Source organism: Sphaerulina musiva (genome assembly GCF_000320565.1).
Source record: "Sphaerulina musiva SO2202 unplaced genomic scaffold SEPMUscaffold_9, whole genome shotgun sequence".
NCBI classification, from domain to species: domain Eukaryota; kingdom Fungi; phylum Ascomycota; class Dothideomycetes; order Mycosphaerellales; family Mycosphaerellaceae; genus Sphaerulina; species Sphaerulina musiva.
Window position 1 is genome coordinate 1,583,333 of NW_016017391.1, and position 12,090 is coordinate 1,595,422.

General features: G+C 51.1%; 6 protein-coding genes across 6 annotated transcripts; 3 read left to right on the forward strand and 3 right to left on the reverse strand.

The window, feature by feature from the left end:
• Positions 1 to 208: 208 nt before the first annotated feature.
• SEPMUDRAFT_71512 (tryptophan synthase beta subunit-like PLP-dependent enzyme) lies at positions 209 to 1,474 on the reverse strand (the record flags this gene model as incomplete). Its single annotated transcript, XM_016909942.1, has 2 exons — positions 209 to 1,277; positions 1,353 to 1,474. The coding sequence occupies 2 exons, from the start codon at positions 1,472 to 1,474 to the stop codon at positions 293 to 295; spliced, it is 1,107 nt and encodes a 368-aa protein (XP_016758383.1). The 3' UTR covers positions 209 to 292.
• A 240-nt stretch (positions 1,475 to 1,714) lies between these two features.
• Positions 1,715 to 2,934, reverse strand: SEPMUDRAFT_151249 (PR-1-like protein). The gene has a single exon (XM_016906696.1). The coding sequence runs from the start codon at positions 2,806 to 2,808 to the stop codon at positions 1,948 to 1,950; it is 861 nt and encodes a 286-aa protein (XP_016758384.1). The 5' UTR covers positions 2,809 to 2,934; the 3' UTR covers positions 1,715 to 1,947.
• Positions 2,935 to 4,191: 1,257 nt separating this feature from the next.
• SEPMUDRAFT_151251 (MFS general substrate transporter) lies at positions 4,192 to 8,865 on the forward strand. Its single transcript, XM_016906697.1, has 5 exons — positions 4,192 to 4,542; positions 4,621 to 4,751; positions 4,832 to 6,308; positions 6,393 to 7,807; positions 7,882 to 8,865. The coding sequence occupies exons 1-4, from the start codon at positions 4,497 to 4,499 to the stop codon at positions 6,464 to 6,466; spliced, it is 1,728 nt and encodes a 575-aa protein (XP_016758385.1). The 5' UTR covers positions 4,192 to 4,496; the 3' UTR covers positions 6,467 to 7,807; positions 7,882 to 8,865.
• Positions 7,242 to 8,518, reverse strand: SEPMUDRAFT_50524 (glycerol-3-phosphate dehydrogenase; the record flags this gene model as incomplete). The annotated part of the gene is made up of 2 exons (XM_016909166.1): positions 7,242 to 7,805; positions 7,880 to 8,518. The coding sequence occupies 2 exons, from the start codon at positions 8,516 to 8,518 to the stop codon at positions 7,242 to 7,244; spliced, it is 1,203 nt and encodes a 400-aa protein (XP_016758386.1).
• Positions 8,866 to 9,103: 238 nt separating the features above from the next.
• SEPMUDRAFT_91493 (kinase-like protein) lies at positions 9,104 to 11,002 on the forward strand (the record flags this gene model as incomplete). The annotated part of the gene is made up of 4 exons (XM_016910557.1): positions 9,104 to 9,603; positions 9,667 to 9,824; positions 9,875 to 10,478; positions 10,530 to 11,002. The coding sequence occupies 4 exons, from the start codon at positions 9,107 to 9,109 to the stop codon at positions 10,753 to 10,755; spliced, it is 1,485 nt and encodes a 494-aa protein (XP_016758387.1). The 3' UTR covers positions 10,756 to 11,002.
• Positions 11,003 to 11,244: 242 nt separating this feature from the next.
• SEPMUDRAFT_158396 (uncharacterized protein) lies at positions 11,245 to 12,084 on the forward strand (the record flags this gene model as incomplete). Its single annotated transcript, XM_016907790.1, has 2 exons — positions 11,245 to 11,600; positions 11,685 to 12,084. 2 exons carry the CDS (start codon positions 11,245 to 11,247, stop codon positions 11,995 to 11,997), a joined length of 669 nt encoding a protein of 222 aa, XP_016758388.1. The 3' UTR covers positions 11,998 to 12,084.
• Positions 12,085 to 12,090: the final 6 nt, after the last annotated feature.

Genomic DNA, 12,090 nt, shown 5'->3' on the forward strand with positions numbered 1-12,090 from the left:
CTTTATCCATCTTTCCATTCGAGTACAAAAAAGAGTAGCCATTTACATGAGAAAATCGGTAACTTGGTAGAAGAGACGGGAGTGTCCTCGGGTTTGTTCAAGTAGGATATCAATATATATATATATATATATAGCAGCAAGTAGGTAAATAGACAGTGTACCTAGCAACGTAGCAACCTAGAAGGCAAATAATCTATTTTATCTATTTCTTGGCTCCTACCCAGAGAAAGATGTAAATGTGCATGTAGCTCCCCAGTACATCCATATCTTCATTATTTCCCTGAATTACAACTTACAACATATCCAAACCATACTCCCCCTTCCACCCCTCCACCATATCCCTCGAAACATTCGACCCCCCACACACCACAATCACCACCGTCTCATCCGGGCGTGGTTTCCTCCCCAATGCCTGTTCCAACCTCCCACCGTAGCACAGAGCGATATTGACACCACAAGCGGCTTCGACGAGGTAAGTTTCGTTTTCGTCTTGGAGCAATTTCCAACTGCCCAGGGCGGCTTCGGCGTCGGTCAGGACGGTGGTTTTGACGGTGCCGTTTTGGACGCCGTGGTGGGCGAGGTCGAAGGTGTGATTGCCGACCCGTACGGCGCCGAGGCTGGTGGCAATGGATGTGATTGCTTCGAGGGTGATGGGTTTCCCGGCGCGTAGGCTTTGATTCAAGGAGTCTGCGCCGGAGGTTTCTACGGCGAGGACTTTGGTGGTTTTCTCCCAGCCTGCCTTTTGGACGCCTTCTATGATGCCGCAGAACAGCCCGCCTCCACCTACTGAACAGATGATCCAGTCTGGGCCCTTTCCTCCTTTTTCTACGCCCATCTGCCTCCCAATCTCCTCCACCAAGCTCCCATTCCCCTCCCAAATATCCGGATGATCAAAAGGCGGAACATACACCCCAATTTCTTCCTCTCCCGTCTCCCGCGCCATCACCACCTCTCGCAAATACGCATCACATTCTTTCCAACTCTTCCCTTCTTGCACCACTTCCCTCGCCCCAGCTTGTCGAATCTTCTCAATCATCATCGCAGACGTGCTCAGCGGTACCACGACTGTACATGGTCGCTGGACGAATTGGGCTGCGAGAACGGCTGCAAGACCGGCGTTTCCGCCGGAGGAGGAGAAAAAGTGCGTGGGTTTTGATGTTGATGATGCGGAGGCGGAGGTGGAGGTGCTTCTGCTAGATTTGAGGACGAGGTTGCCTAGACCGCGGATTTTGAAGGAGCCTGAGGGTTGGAGGTTTTCGAGTTTCAGGAGGATTCTACTGTAGAGATGGACGGTGGTAGTTTTAGTAGGTTAGGTGCCTGCGGGGAATGGGGGAGGAGAGGGTGGAAGATACCAGCCTGCTGCGAGAGAGAGTTTGGGGCTTTCGATGAGGGGAGTTTCTCGCCATGGTTTGTCTGATGGAGGAGAGGAGGGGTGGAGATGCGTGGTGTGAGGGTTTATGGGACTGTCTGGCATCGTCGTCGCCGTCGTTGTCTAGCTAGAGCTGGATGGAGATGTGGAGGGGCAGGTGAAGGAGGAGACGAGAGTAGGTAGCTGATTCGACTTATCTGTTGACTGTTGGCATATCAGGAAAACTGTTTCACGACACTCATGTCGACTACATCCAACGTAGACGGTCTTCATAGGTAGGCACTTCAAGCTTGGGGAAGGAGTGATGCATGAAGATGGAGATGAGGACAGGTACCTAGGTATGACATAATGCCATTATTTAGTACCTGAGGCATCACTCGTACATACATGTAGGTACATTACATACCTTACTCACTTCACTCTGGTTGGAGAGGATATAGTAGGTCCACTTTCGCACGTAGTCCTGCCCGGACTTAGAATGGGCATCACAGTAAAATTCGCTGGCATATGGGTATCTCTCTCTCTCTCTGTCTCGCGTAAGAAATAAAACGCACACAGCCCACCGACACAACTTTCCCTCATACACTGATTGCCAACAAAAGCCATGTGGTGATCAGTGCCAGCACCAAACTACCATGACAAGTCCCGCTATTCCTCGCCGCTGCGCTCCCAAAACCCAGTGTCCCATCTTTACTGATTCCAGGCTTGCCTACGTTCCATTTGAACTGTCCTTGGACATTCCCAGCTGGACTGTACTCGCAAACGAGATATGCGCCATGCACACCTCCATTGGCATTGTTGTTGCAATCAATGACTGCACAGCCGACATCTGTGGTATTTTTCCAGACAAGTTGTGTGAAATGCCCGGTCGATGTGCTGAATTTCCTTTTCGAGTAATCATATTTCTTTTCTTCGTGTGCCCATGCATCGATCGCGAGGGTGGAGTTTTCGAAGTTGGCGGCGAGATTCTCTCCGTACGGTCCTCCGGAGTGTTTCCATATGCAGCCTTCTGCATAGTCTTTGGCATAGTCGGCAAGTGTATCGTTCCATCGCACGGGATTGGCTTGGTAGTGAGAGCGGTAGTAGTTGGTACTATTCAAGACCTCTGATGAAAGCGAATTGGATGACATGCTGATTGTTGTTGTGGTGTGAGCGATGGTGGATGTTGCTGTAACAATACTGGAGATTGAGCTTGTTGTTGAGTCTAATACTGCGGCCAGCGCATATGTGTTGGTGGAGAAGGTATTGTCACTGCTCTGGGCAAGACTTGATGTGGCGTGAAGGAGGGTAATGGTCACAGTGGTCGCAGCCGCGGTCGTTGTCGAGGTGCTTGTAATGGTACTCTGTGCTTCAGTATCGCCGTTGAAAAGAAGAATGGCGAGCGCAAGCGCGCGATATACATGTGATGTCGTTCCTTGCATAACTCGCGATGATGACATGGTTTGCCAGGATTAGAACTTGTTTCTGTAGCCCGATCTCGTCTCGTTTTCCGGTCTGACTTGTCCAGCTCGAGTTTCAAGAATGATAATGCATCGAAGCAAGCTGTCGCCGTCTTTCGCATTGAAGTTGCTCGTGAGTTTTACTGTTTTTCTGCAGAATCAAGAGAAATGCAAGGAGAAGAAAGGGTAACACTTGACCTGATGCTGTGTGCGCTGCTGTGGATCTCGCAACAGTGAGTGCTGTGTGGGTGTGATAAGATTGGTTTCCACCACGTGAAAAATGTCTGGCTCAGCCTGCTTCCATAGCGCCGTGCCGTTTCATGTCATTGTCGCACCGCAAGAAGATGACAAGAAGAGGGGTGTTCGGTTCGGCGCTTCGAGAAACTTGAGGTGAGCGTACCAAGACGGGCTGCGGGAAGGTAGCTGCCGCTTCCGCTCCCGTCCCACCAGCAATACTTAAGAAATTCTTCCCTCGCGCTCCTCTTCGAAAAAACATCAAAAAAGCATGAGCGCCAGCCACGACATGCACCGGGCTCACCAGACAGCCCTTGTGGTTGTCGAGCAATTCCAAGGTGTATGTTGCCAGTCTCTACGGAGACGTGGTGCTCTAGAGCGATTCTCCTGGATTATAGGAAGCGTGTATTCGATGGGTCATTTCAGTATGGCGATGGGTACAACGTGTCCGAGAAGGGAGTACAGACTGCAATCATGTCACAGAGAAGGGTGTCGGCCATGTGTAGGCGCTGTTCAGACGGTGCCTGCAAATACTCCGAACCTGTCTGCCGTTGACCGATGGAGATCGGTTTTGCCCAATGGCATGAGAAGTGTGCGACGGATGCAGGTGGACTTCCTCCCATTCAAGTGCTCTTCCACGCCTTGAATGGGATGCAACTTGTGGTTTCTTGCTGACTCATGCTGTGGCCTCTCTCCGCCAGCAATTAGAGAGAGGAGACTTGCCTGTCCCGAAGGTGAATAAATCACGAACCAGACATGCTGTTCTCAGTGTTCTGTGATGCCGATATAGCGTTGCACACATCCTCGTCGCGGATGCTCGAGGCACCCGACTGCTTGAGGCTGAGCCGGATGTCCGCTCAGGAGAGTCGGCATTCTTGGCACAGACTCACAGTGGAGGTAGGACAGCAACGAGCAAGTGAGTAAGCTGAGCTGCTGAGGTATTGGCACGCAGCAAGGAAGCCTGTATTGGTGAGCAATGTGCCAGGGAGATGATTGGCGCGGTTTCTCGTCCTTTTTTACCACCACCACCACGAGTGACCACGTCAGACACGTCTCCCTCTGTCGACCGTTGCTACTGGTGGAAGCCCGTCCTTGCATACATACCGGTATATGTACTCCAGCCCCTTCGAGTGACGATAAGGTACGATAGCTCTGTGGCAGATGCCTTGATCCGCACCGCGCCGTACGGTATTCTCAATCTACAGTTCTCCGTATACCGTGGGCCAAATTGGCTTTTTTAGGACCTTGCAAAAGACCAAACGCTATGCAGGGATCTGCCAGTTATAGCTGATGTTGGCGAGTCGTGGAACAACAAGTGCAGCTGCCGACGACAGGCTTGCTGGAAGTGTAGCCCTACCTTCTCTGTATCGCGCAAGCAGCGCATGTCATCTTTGTTGCGCAGATAACCGTCGACCACGACGCCGACAACCACCACCACCACCACCACCACCAGGATGGGTCTGGGAGTACTGGAAGATCACAAGCTGGCCCACGTGCCTGGTAAGCCACTTCCCCCACAGTGCCGAAGCAACTCGACGCGCTGGATGGACACGCTGGCTGATCCCGTTCTCCGTATAGGCACAGCGACGCTCGAAGACCTCGATCCGGTAGCCTCTCTCGCGCGAGGAAACGATACGTCGCGGTTAAAGAGGACTAAAAAGGGAGTGATATTGGTGCCACAGCCGAGCGACGACCCGAAGGACCCGCTGGTATGCAGAAGACAGAGATAATACCCATGGTCGCAAGAGAGAGCAAAAGGTCATCTTGCTGATGAGACACTCCTGTACAGAATTGGCCGCTATGGAAGCGCGACGTGGTATGCGGCGTCCTCTGCATGATGTCGGTCATGGCTTCGACTCTGTCACCACTTCTCGCTGCGAATACCCTCACCTTGACGCTCCACTTCGGAGAGAGCTTCACGAAGATTGCCCTGTTGACCGGCTGGCATTTGCTTGGTGTAGGTTTGGCAGGCTTCTTCTTCGTCGCCAGTGCTCGAGTTTGGGGCAAGCGCCATCTCTACCTGCTGGGAACCGTCATTATTATCCTCTCCTCTATATGGGGAGGAGCAAGTGGCAAGAGCTATAATTCTCTCGTAGCAGCACGATTCTTCCAAGGAGTCGGTCTGGCGCCTTTCGAAGCCCTAGTCAACGTCAGTGTCGGAGAGCTCTACTTTGTCCACGAACGTGGCCTGCGCATGGCATTCAGCAATCTCTGTCTGTTCGGAGGAGCGTTCTTCACGCCTGTCATTGTCGGAATCATGACCCACAAGCTCGGCTGGGAGTGGACCTTCTACTTCATCGCCATTTTCACCACTGGCCTCCTTCCTTTTGTGGTCCTCTACTGTCCCGAGACCGCTTACGTCCGAGATGAAAGCTTCAACGTTGACTCCCATCTCCAACGCGGAGGAAAACAAGATTTTGACAATGAATATCGCTCCGATTCCAGCCACGAACTCCGCAACAACAGCAATACCAACGACACCGAAACCTTCACCCCCGAAAAAGCCGACAACACCGCAACATCAGTCCAGGATCGAGATCACAGCATCCAAAACATCCATCAATACGCCCCTTTCACCTTCATCACCCGCGAAAACATCGCTCTCTTCTCCGGCCGCAAAACTTCGGAAAACTTCTTCCACGTCCTCCTTCGCCCCTTCCCTCTCTTCCTCCACCCTTCCTTCCTCTGGGCCTGTCTCACCCAAGGCATGCTCATCGGCTGGACCGTGCTCATCGGCATCGTCCTCGCAGCAATCATGCTCGGCGCCCCGCTCTGGTTCAACGAAGTCGAAACCGGCTACATGTACACGGGCGCCTTTGTGGGAGCCCTCATCGGTTTCGCCATCTCAGGCCTCATGGGCGACGCCTTTATGATCCGACTCACCAAACTGAACAATGGCATCTACGAACCCGAATTCCGCATGCTACTCGTCATCCCCATGATGATCATCGGGTGCGCCGGCATCTTCGGCTTCGGCATCACGGGAAACAATACCTGGAAATACGGCTGGTTCTGGCCCGATTTCTTCTTTGGAGCCGAAGTCGCCGGCATGGTCTTGGGTGCCGTGTCGAGTGCCCTCTACATTGTCGATGCCCATCGCGAATTGGCCATTGAGGGTTTCACCTGTCTGTTGGTGTTTAAGAATATTTTCAGTTTTGGTCTGACGTTTTCGGGATATGACTGGTTGCGGGATGCAGGAATCAGTCCTGTGTTTCGGGATGTGGGAATTGTGCAGGTGGTGATTTGTTTATTGACTGTGCCCATGTGTAAGTCTTTCTTTTCTTTTCTCTTCCCCCCTCTGTTTCTCTGATGATTAACCATGCTAATGAAATTGTCTTTTCTGTTTATAGACGTTTTTGGAAAACGTTGGAGAAGTTATGCTGCGAGAAAGGATTTTCTCGGAAAATTGAAAGTGAAGCAGTGAAAGTCAGTACCTACCTGAAGTAAGTACATGTATTCAGGTGAAAAGCCTACTTATAGGGTGGAAGACAAAGCGAAAGCACACCCGACCGACTCATATAGAGAATGGGGCTGGCCAATTAGAATTTAGAATTTCGCCCTGATTTATTTTTATTGTTAATATGTCTTATCTGCCAGTCAAATGGATGCTAGAAGAAGAGAAAATAGATTTGTCGCCTGCAAGTGGATCATCAATTTGTAGGTATGTACCGAAGGCAATACATATAGGTACGGGGGAAGGACCGCTTGCTTGCTTCTTCTTACCATATCATGCCTCTTCTAGGGGTTGAGTCTACCTAGGTGTATTAGAACTAGGCCCTACCATACATCCATCATAGGTCTGGAAAAGCCAATCATTCACTCCTTTGACACATCGCATCCTGCCCTGCCTCGTACATGCTCTCCTTTCAATCGCTGCACACACACTCACATACTTCGAATACCGACCTCGATCCTCATGATTTCTTCGACTCTGTTTCGCGCCAGCTAATGATGCCATCGACAATGATGCCCTCCCACGTCGTGTCTCCCAATACCAGCTGTGCCCGGAACTCCTTCTGAACCGTCGTAGGCGGCCGACTCGATCCATGGGCATCATGATGTTCAAAGCCTGCTCGCTCGAACATTTCCCGCTCGCTCACTTCGCTGGCCTCCACCACTGTCGATTCGTCAGTGAGGGTGTCGTGGCGTGCAGGCGCTTTCACTCTGGTGGTCGAGTTCAAGTTGGTTGTGGTGTGGTCCTACGCATCACTGATCTTGTCCTCGATCAAATCGGGTATGTCTTCGGGTTTCTTGTTGCCGGCCAGAACGTTGTATACTGCAGTGAACAAGGGGAACTCTTGCTCTTGACCCTCCTTCTTCAAGAAAGCATTCACTTCATACGCTGTACTCGTGCCTTGTAGTTTCTGTCCGTTCAATTCTCTCTCCTCAATCTCGCCGATGGATTTACCTTCTTTCACGGACATCTTTGCACAGCGGAAGTTTCTGCCGCCTGAGCAGGAAGTGATCAAATCTGCAACTCCGCAGGATTCTTCGGTAAAAGTCTCGGTTCGTACGCTGTTGCTGAAGAAGGTTCTGCCGAATTTGACTTCTTCCATGATTCCCACTCGCATGACGGCGGCTTTGGCGTTGTCACCCCAGCCGAGCCCATCGACCCAACCTGCTGCGAGAGCGACGATGTTCTTAAGAGCTCCGCCGAGGGAGACACCTGCGACATCATGGACCATGCGGACGTGAAAGTAGGGGCGATGGAAGAGCTTCTTCATGTTCGCGTGATTGAGAGGAGGGTACTCCGCCGGCAGGGCCTGTAAGAGTCAGCGTATCTTGATCATCATCACTGATTTCGCCTTCTCGCCGAGAGAGAGAGTTGGATATGTACCTGCAGCTTTGTGTCCTTGCTCAGCCCACTGACATCTGCTTCCGAGCCTCGTCGCGATCCTACTGGCGTGGGATGTTTGCTGTCCATGTCCGGCGGGTCGTAAGCTACAGTGGTCTCGGACCACTTCTCCTGCGCAACCTCTGTCGCAATATTTGCTCCACTCAGCGCGCCACAGTAGATGCCTAGCTTCTGTCCAATACTCTCGCTGAACAAATGACACTGGTTCTCAGTCACCTCGACGCCTTTGATACAGCTGATTCCTCTTGCAAACGGGACAATATGTCCTTCGAGAGTCGCACACGTTCGGGCAATGAACTGGTGAGGAAGGTTGAATATGAGAATGGTCGCATCTTTGGCAGCGGCTACAAGATCTGGATTGGCGACGATGTTGGAGGGTATGGGAATATTGGGCAGGTATTTGACGTTTTCGTGCTTGGAGTTGATGACTTCGGTGAGCTTTTGCTGCTTGTCGTCGACTGTGACTTGCTCTTCAAACACCCACATCTGGACTTCCTGTTCGAATAGATCGGGGTTCGCGTTGGTGTTTTCTGCCACGACTTTGGCGATTGTTGTCCCCCAATTGCCTGAGCCGATAATGGCGACTTTGTGTTTCTTCGAGGCGCTGCCGAGGGTCGCCATGTCGGAAGTGTACGAGAGCGGAGAAGAGGAGAGTTGGCGATGTCGAGGGAGGGTAAGGAGTGGTAGTGGTAGGAGTCGTCGAGAGGTGCAGGTGGTTGTCTGGAAGTGCGGATAGCGAGAGTGTGAGGGTGGAACGAAGGAGCAGGTGCTAGAACTAGAACGAGAAGTACTTGTACGGCCGAAGAAGTGCCTGGTGAAGATGGTAGTCGAAGTGGAAGAGAAAGGACGAAGGGACATTCCAGCTCGTCTACTACTATTCACTTACAATCCTCCTCGTCCTCCTCTAGCCAGCCTCTGGAGGTAGTTGGGACAAGGAGTGATATGGTAATATAGTAAGCAGGTACTAGGTAACGTGTATGTATGGGCAGCTGCATGTCAACAATCTTTTGGACCCGAAAAAACATGACCTCAACCGAAACTTTGGCCCCACCCTGCCCTGAGCGTACCTCCTACATGTACCTCCTCCTAAGGTCAACCTTCGATTCCAATCTCACCGTACCTAACTTTCCTTTCACCATCCACACTATGCGCCGCATACCATTCCTCACTCGTCTCACGCGAGGTCTGAAAACGATGCGCACTGCTGAGATGGACCCTGTGTTCAATTACACAAGTGGCAGATGGCTGTGGAATGAAGAGGCACAGTTAGCAGCCCGCTCCATATCATTCAATGTCGAGGCGTTGAAGCAGACGGCTTGTCGCGCGCTGCATGCAGAATCTTGCACCTCACTGGAAAAGATTGGGGAAGGTGGTTTCAACAAAGCTTTGCGACTGAAAATGGATGACGGCCGCACTATCATCGCCAAAGTACCCCATCCAAATGCCGGACCGGCAAAATTAACAACATCATCAGAGGCCGCAACCATGGAGTATGCGAGATCTGTTCTGAATCTGCCCGTTCCGAAAGTCTTGGGTTGGAGCGATACAAAGGACAATGTAGTCGAGTCCGAGTATATTCTCATGGAAGAGGCAAAGGGCTCACAATTAAGCTCAGTTTGGCATGGCCTCCCACTCGAGCAAAAAGTTCATGTCGTTCGGGGGATTGTTGATGTCCAAGCACAGATGATGAGCACGCCCTTTGACATGTGAGCATCATCATCATCATCACCACCATCTCCTAATGGGCCTCTTTAATCGTAGGTACGCAGGATTGGGTCGCTGTACTTTGGCGATCCTGGCATCTCTGGGTGCAAACCTATCATGAATGACAGGAACATCGAGAGCGCTCACCGCTTTAGCATCGGACCAATTACGAGAAGGGAATTTTGGCAGGATGAACGAGCCTCAATGGGCCATCAAGGGCCGTGTGGGTACTTCACAGCTGCGTCAAATTCACACGTTGCTAATTCATGGCAGGGACGTCGTCGACAGACTATCTCCAATCTATTGCTGATAGGGAAATCGAATGGCTGAGAAAGTTTTCCCACCGTCATCCACAGTCACGTCAACCATGGCAGCACGCAGGTCCTCTGCAGGATTCTGCGGATGCTCATATCGCTTCGCTCAACAAGTTCAAGGCCGTTATCCCAGACATTGTCCCTCGAGACGAAGACTTGACGAGGCCGCGATTTTGGCACCCTGACTTTCATACTGGCAACATATATGTCGACGAAGAGGCCAACATCACCGCCATCATTGACTGGCAGGGAGCGTGGATCATTCCACCTTTCATTGGAATCAATCCACCATCTATGCTTGACTACGGGGTCGACATAATGATGAAACTGCCCCAAAACTTCAAAAGTCTCGACGAGGCCGACAAAGAAAAACTTCGATACCAAGTATCGCAGTCCATCTTAATCACTGCGTACGAGGCCGAGACAGCAAGCATTAACCCACCTTTGATCAAAATGATGCAAACAGCGCATGGGCAGACACTGAAGCAGTTGGAAGCGTTCGCCAATGCAACCTGGGACAACACTCTTTACCCCTTCAACGAGACCCTGTTACGTGTTCAAAAGTATGTGAAATCTACTAAAACATGTCGGCCGTACTTGCTAAGTCTAGGCAGCGAATGGTCACATTTTGGCCTCGATAGAAATTGTCCTTATAAATTTTCCGCAAGCGAAATGCAACAGCACCAGGACGAGGCCGAGAACTTCAACGATAGCCAACGTCTGTGGCATAATCTCCGTGGCATTTTATCTGAGGACGGCTACACTACGAATGATGAATACCCGCAGGCGGTCAAAGTTCTCAAAGAGCTTCAAAATATTGCCGAGCGATATCCAAAGTAGGACTACGCAGCGACAGTCGTCCGGCAAGGTTGGACCGGCATGCAACTACAGTAGATAGAACACGTTCACCGCGACTTGATGTGGCCAATTCTATAGCGTTATCGCTCGCAATGCTTGTTTGATTTCATTTGGTGATTGAGGAGGTCAAAATTGTCTTGGTGTTAGTCAATGTTCAGTCTGGATCGCGTGGTGTAATAATGTTTGCAGCTTCTTGCTGGCACATGACAATGAAGTTGAGAGATTCGCCGTATCTGCGCCCGTCACCCCAAGCGTTTGCCATTCTGAGCTAGATGTTGTATTTTCTCGAAGCTGGAAGTGAAGTTCTGAACCTTACCAGGTACTGAATACCTTACATAATCGCGTAAACACGCTAGCGCCGGACCTACTACCGATCCTTGTCAACTTCCTACAACACCAGCTCCAAGACGTTGGCAGCTCCAACGACAATATCCACCACAACGTCAACCCAACACCACCACCACCGCCATCATGTCCGCCACCTCAATCATCACCGACCCAGTCCTCACATCCGTCCTTGCCGCCGCGCACGAAACGCGACAACAATGTAACTCCATCCTCGACTTCATCTCCTCCCAAAACACCTCCGCATCCGCATCCGCATCCGTCTACGAAGACACACACCTCCTCACCGCCCAAAAGACGCTCAGCACGCGCCTCGCCATCCTCCGCGGTCTGAACCGCAAAGCGATTCTTTCCGTGCGAAACACCAAACACGAAACCAGCGAAAAGCGACAAGAGATAGACGCCTTACATCTCCAACTTCAAAATCTCTACTACGAACAACGACATCTCCGAGGAGAGATTCGAGCTTGCGAAGATTATGAGTTTGTTTTCTCCATCCCCATTCCCCGTCCCACATCCATATCACAATATTTATTCTAACCAAAACAAAAACAAAAATTAAACAGCCACAAATTCCCTCTCTTAAATATGCTCCCCGCCTCCGACTTTCTCTCGCAACACCCCGAAGATTTCGCTCTAGATACGTCTGAAGATGATCACGACCTCACCATTGCACGAATCGAAGACGAACATGCGGCGAGGAAAGAATTGGATGGCAGAATACAGGAATTGACCAAGCAACGAGAGGCGCTGATGCGGAAGAATGATGTGGAAAAAGCACAATTGGCTGCGTTGGATGAGAGTTTGGAGAAATGGATCATGGGGGGCAAGGAGAAGATTGAGAAATTGTTGGTCGAGGGGAGGAAGGTGTCTTCCTAGCTAGCATGGTGGGATCATAGCGGACCCTCTCAAACGAGGTGCTCTAGAGCAGAGGGAAGCAGAAGCAGAAAATATCGCTTGATGGTCAACACA

Excerpts from the sequence above, each read along its gene's own strand:
- SEPMUDRAFT_151249 (XM_016906696.1), bottom strand. The coding sequence starts at position 2,808 with ATGTCATCATCGCGAGTTATGCAAGGAACGACATCACATGTATATCGC.
- SEPMUDRAFT_151251 (XM_016906697.1), top strand. The coding sequence starts at position 4,497 with ATGGGTCTGGGAGTACTGGAAGATCACAAGCTGGCCCACGTGCCTG. Across the intron at positions 4,543-4,620 it reads CAAGCTGGCCCACGTGCCTG|GCACAGCGACGCTCGAAGAC; the intron begins GTAAGCCACTTC and ends TTCTCCGTATAG. Across the intron at positions 4,752-4,831 it reads ACGACCCGAAGGACCCGCTG|AATTGGCCGCTATGGAAGCG; the intron begins GTATGCAGAAGA and ends ACTCCTGTACAG.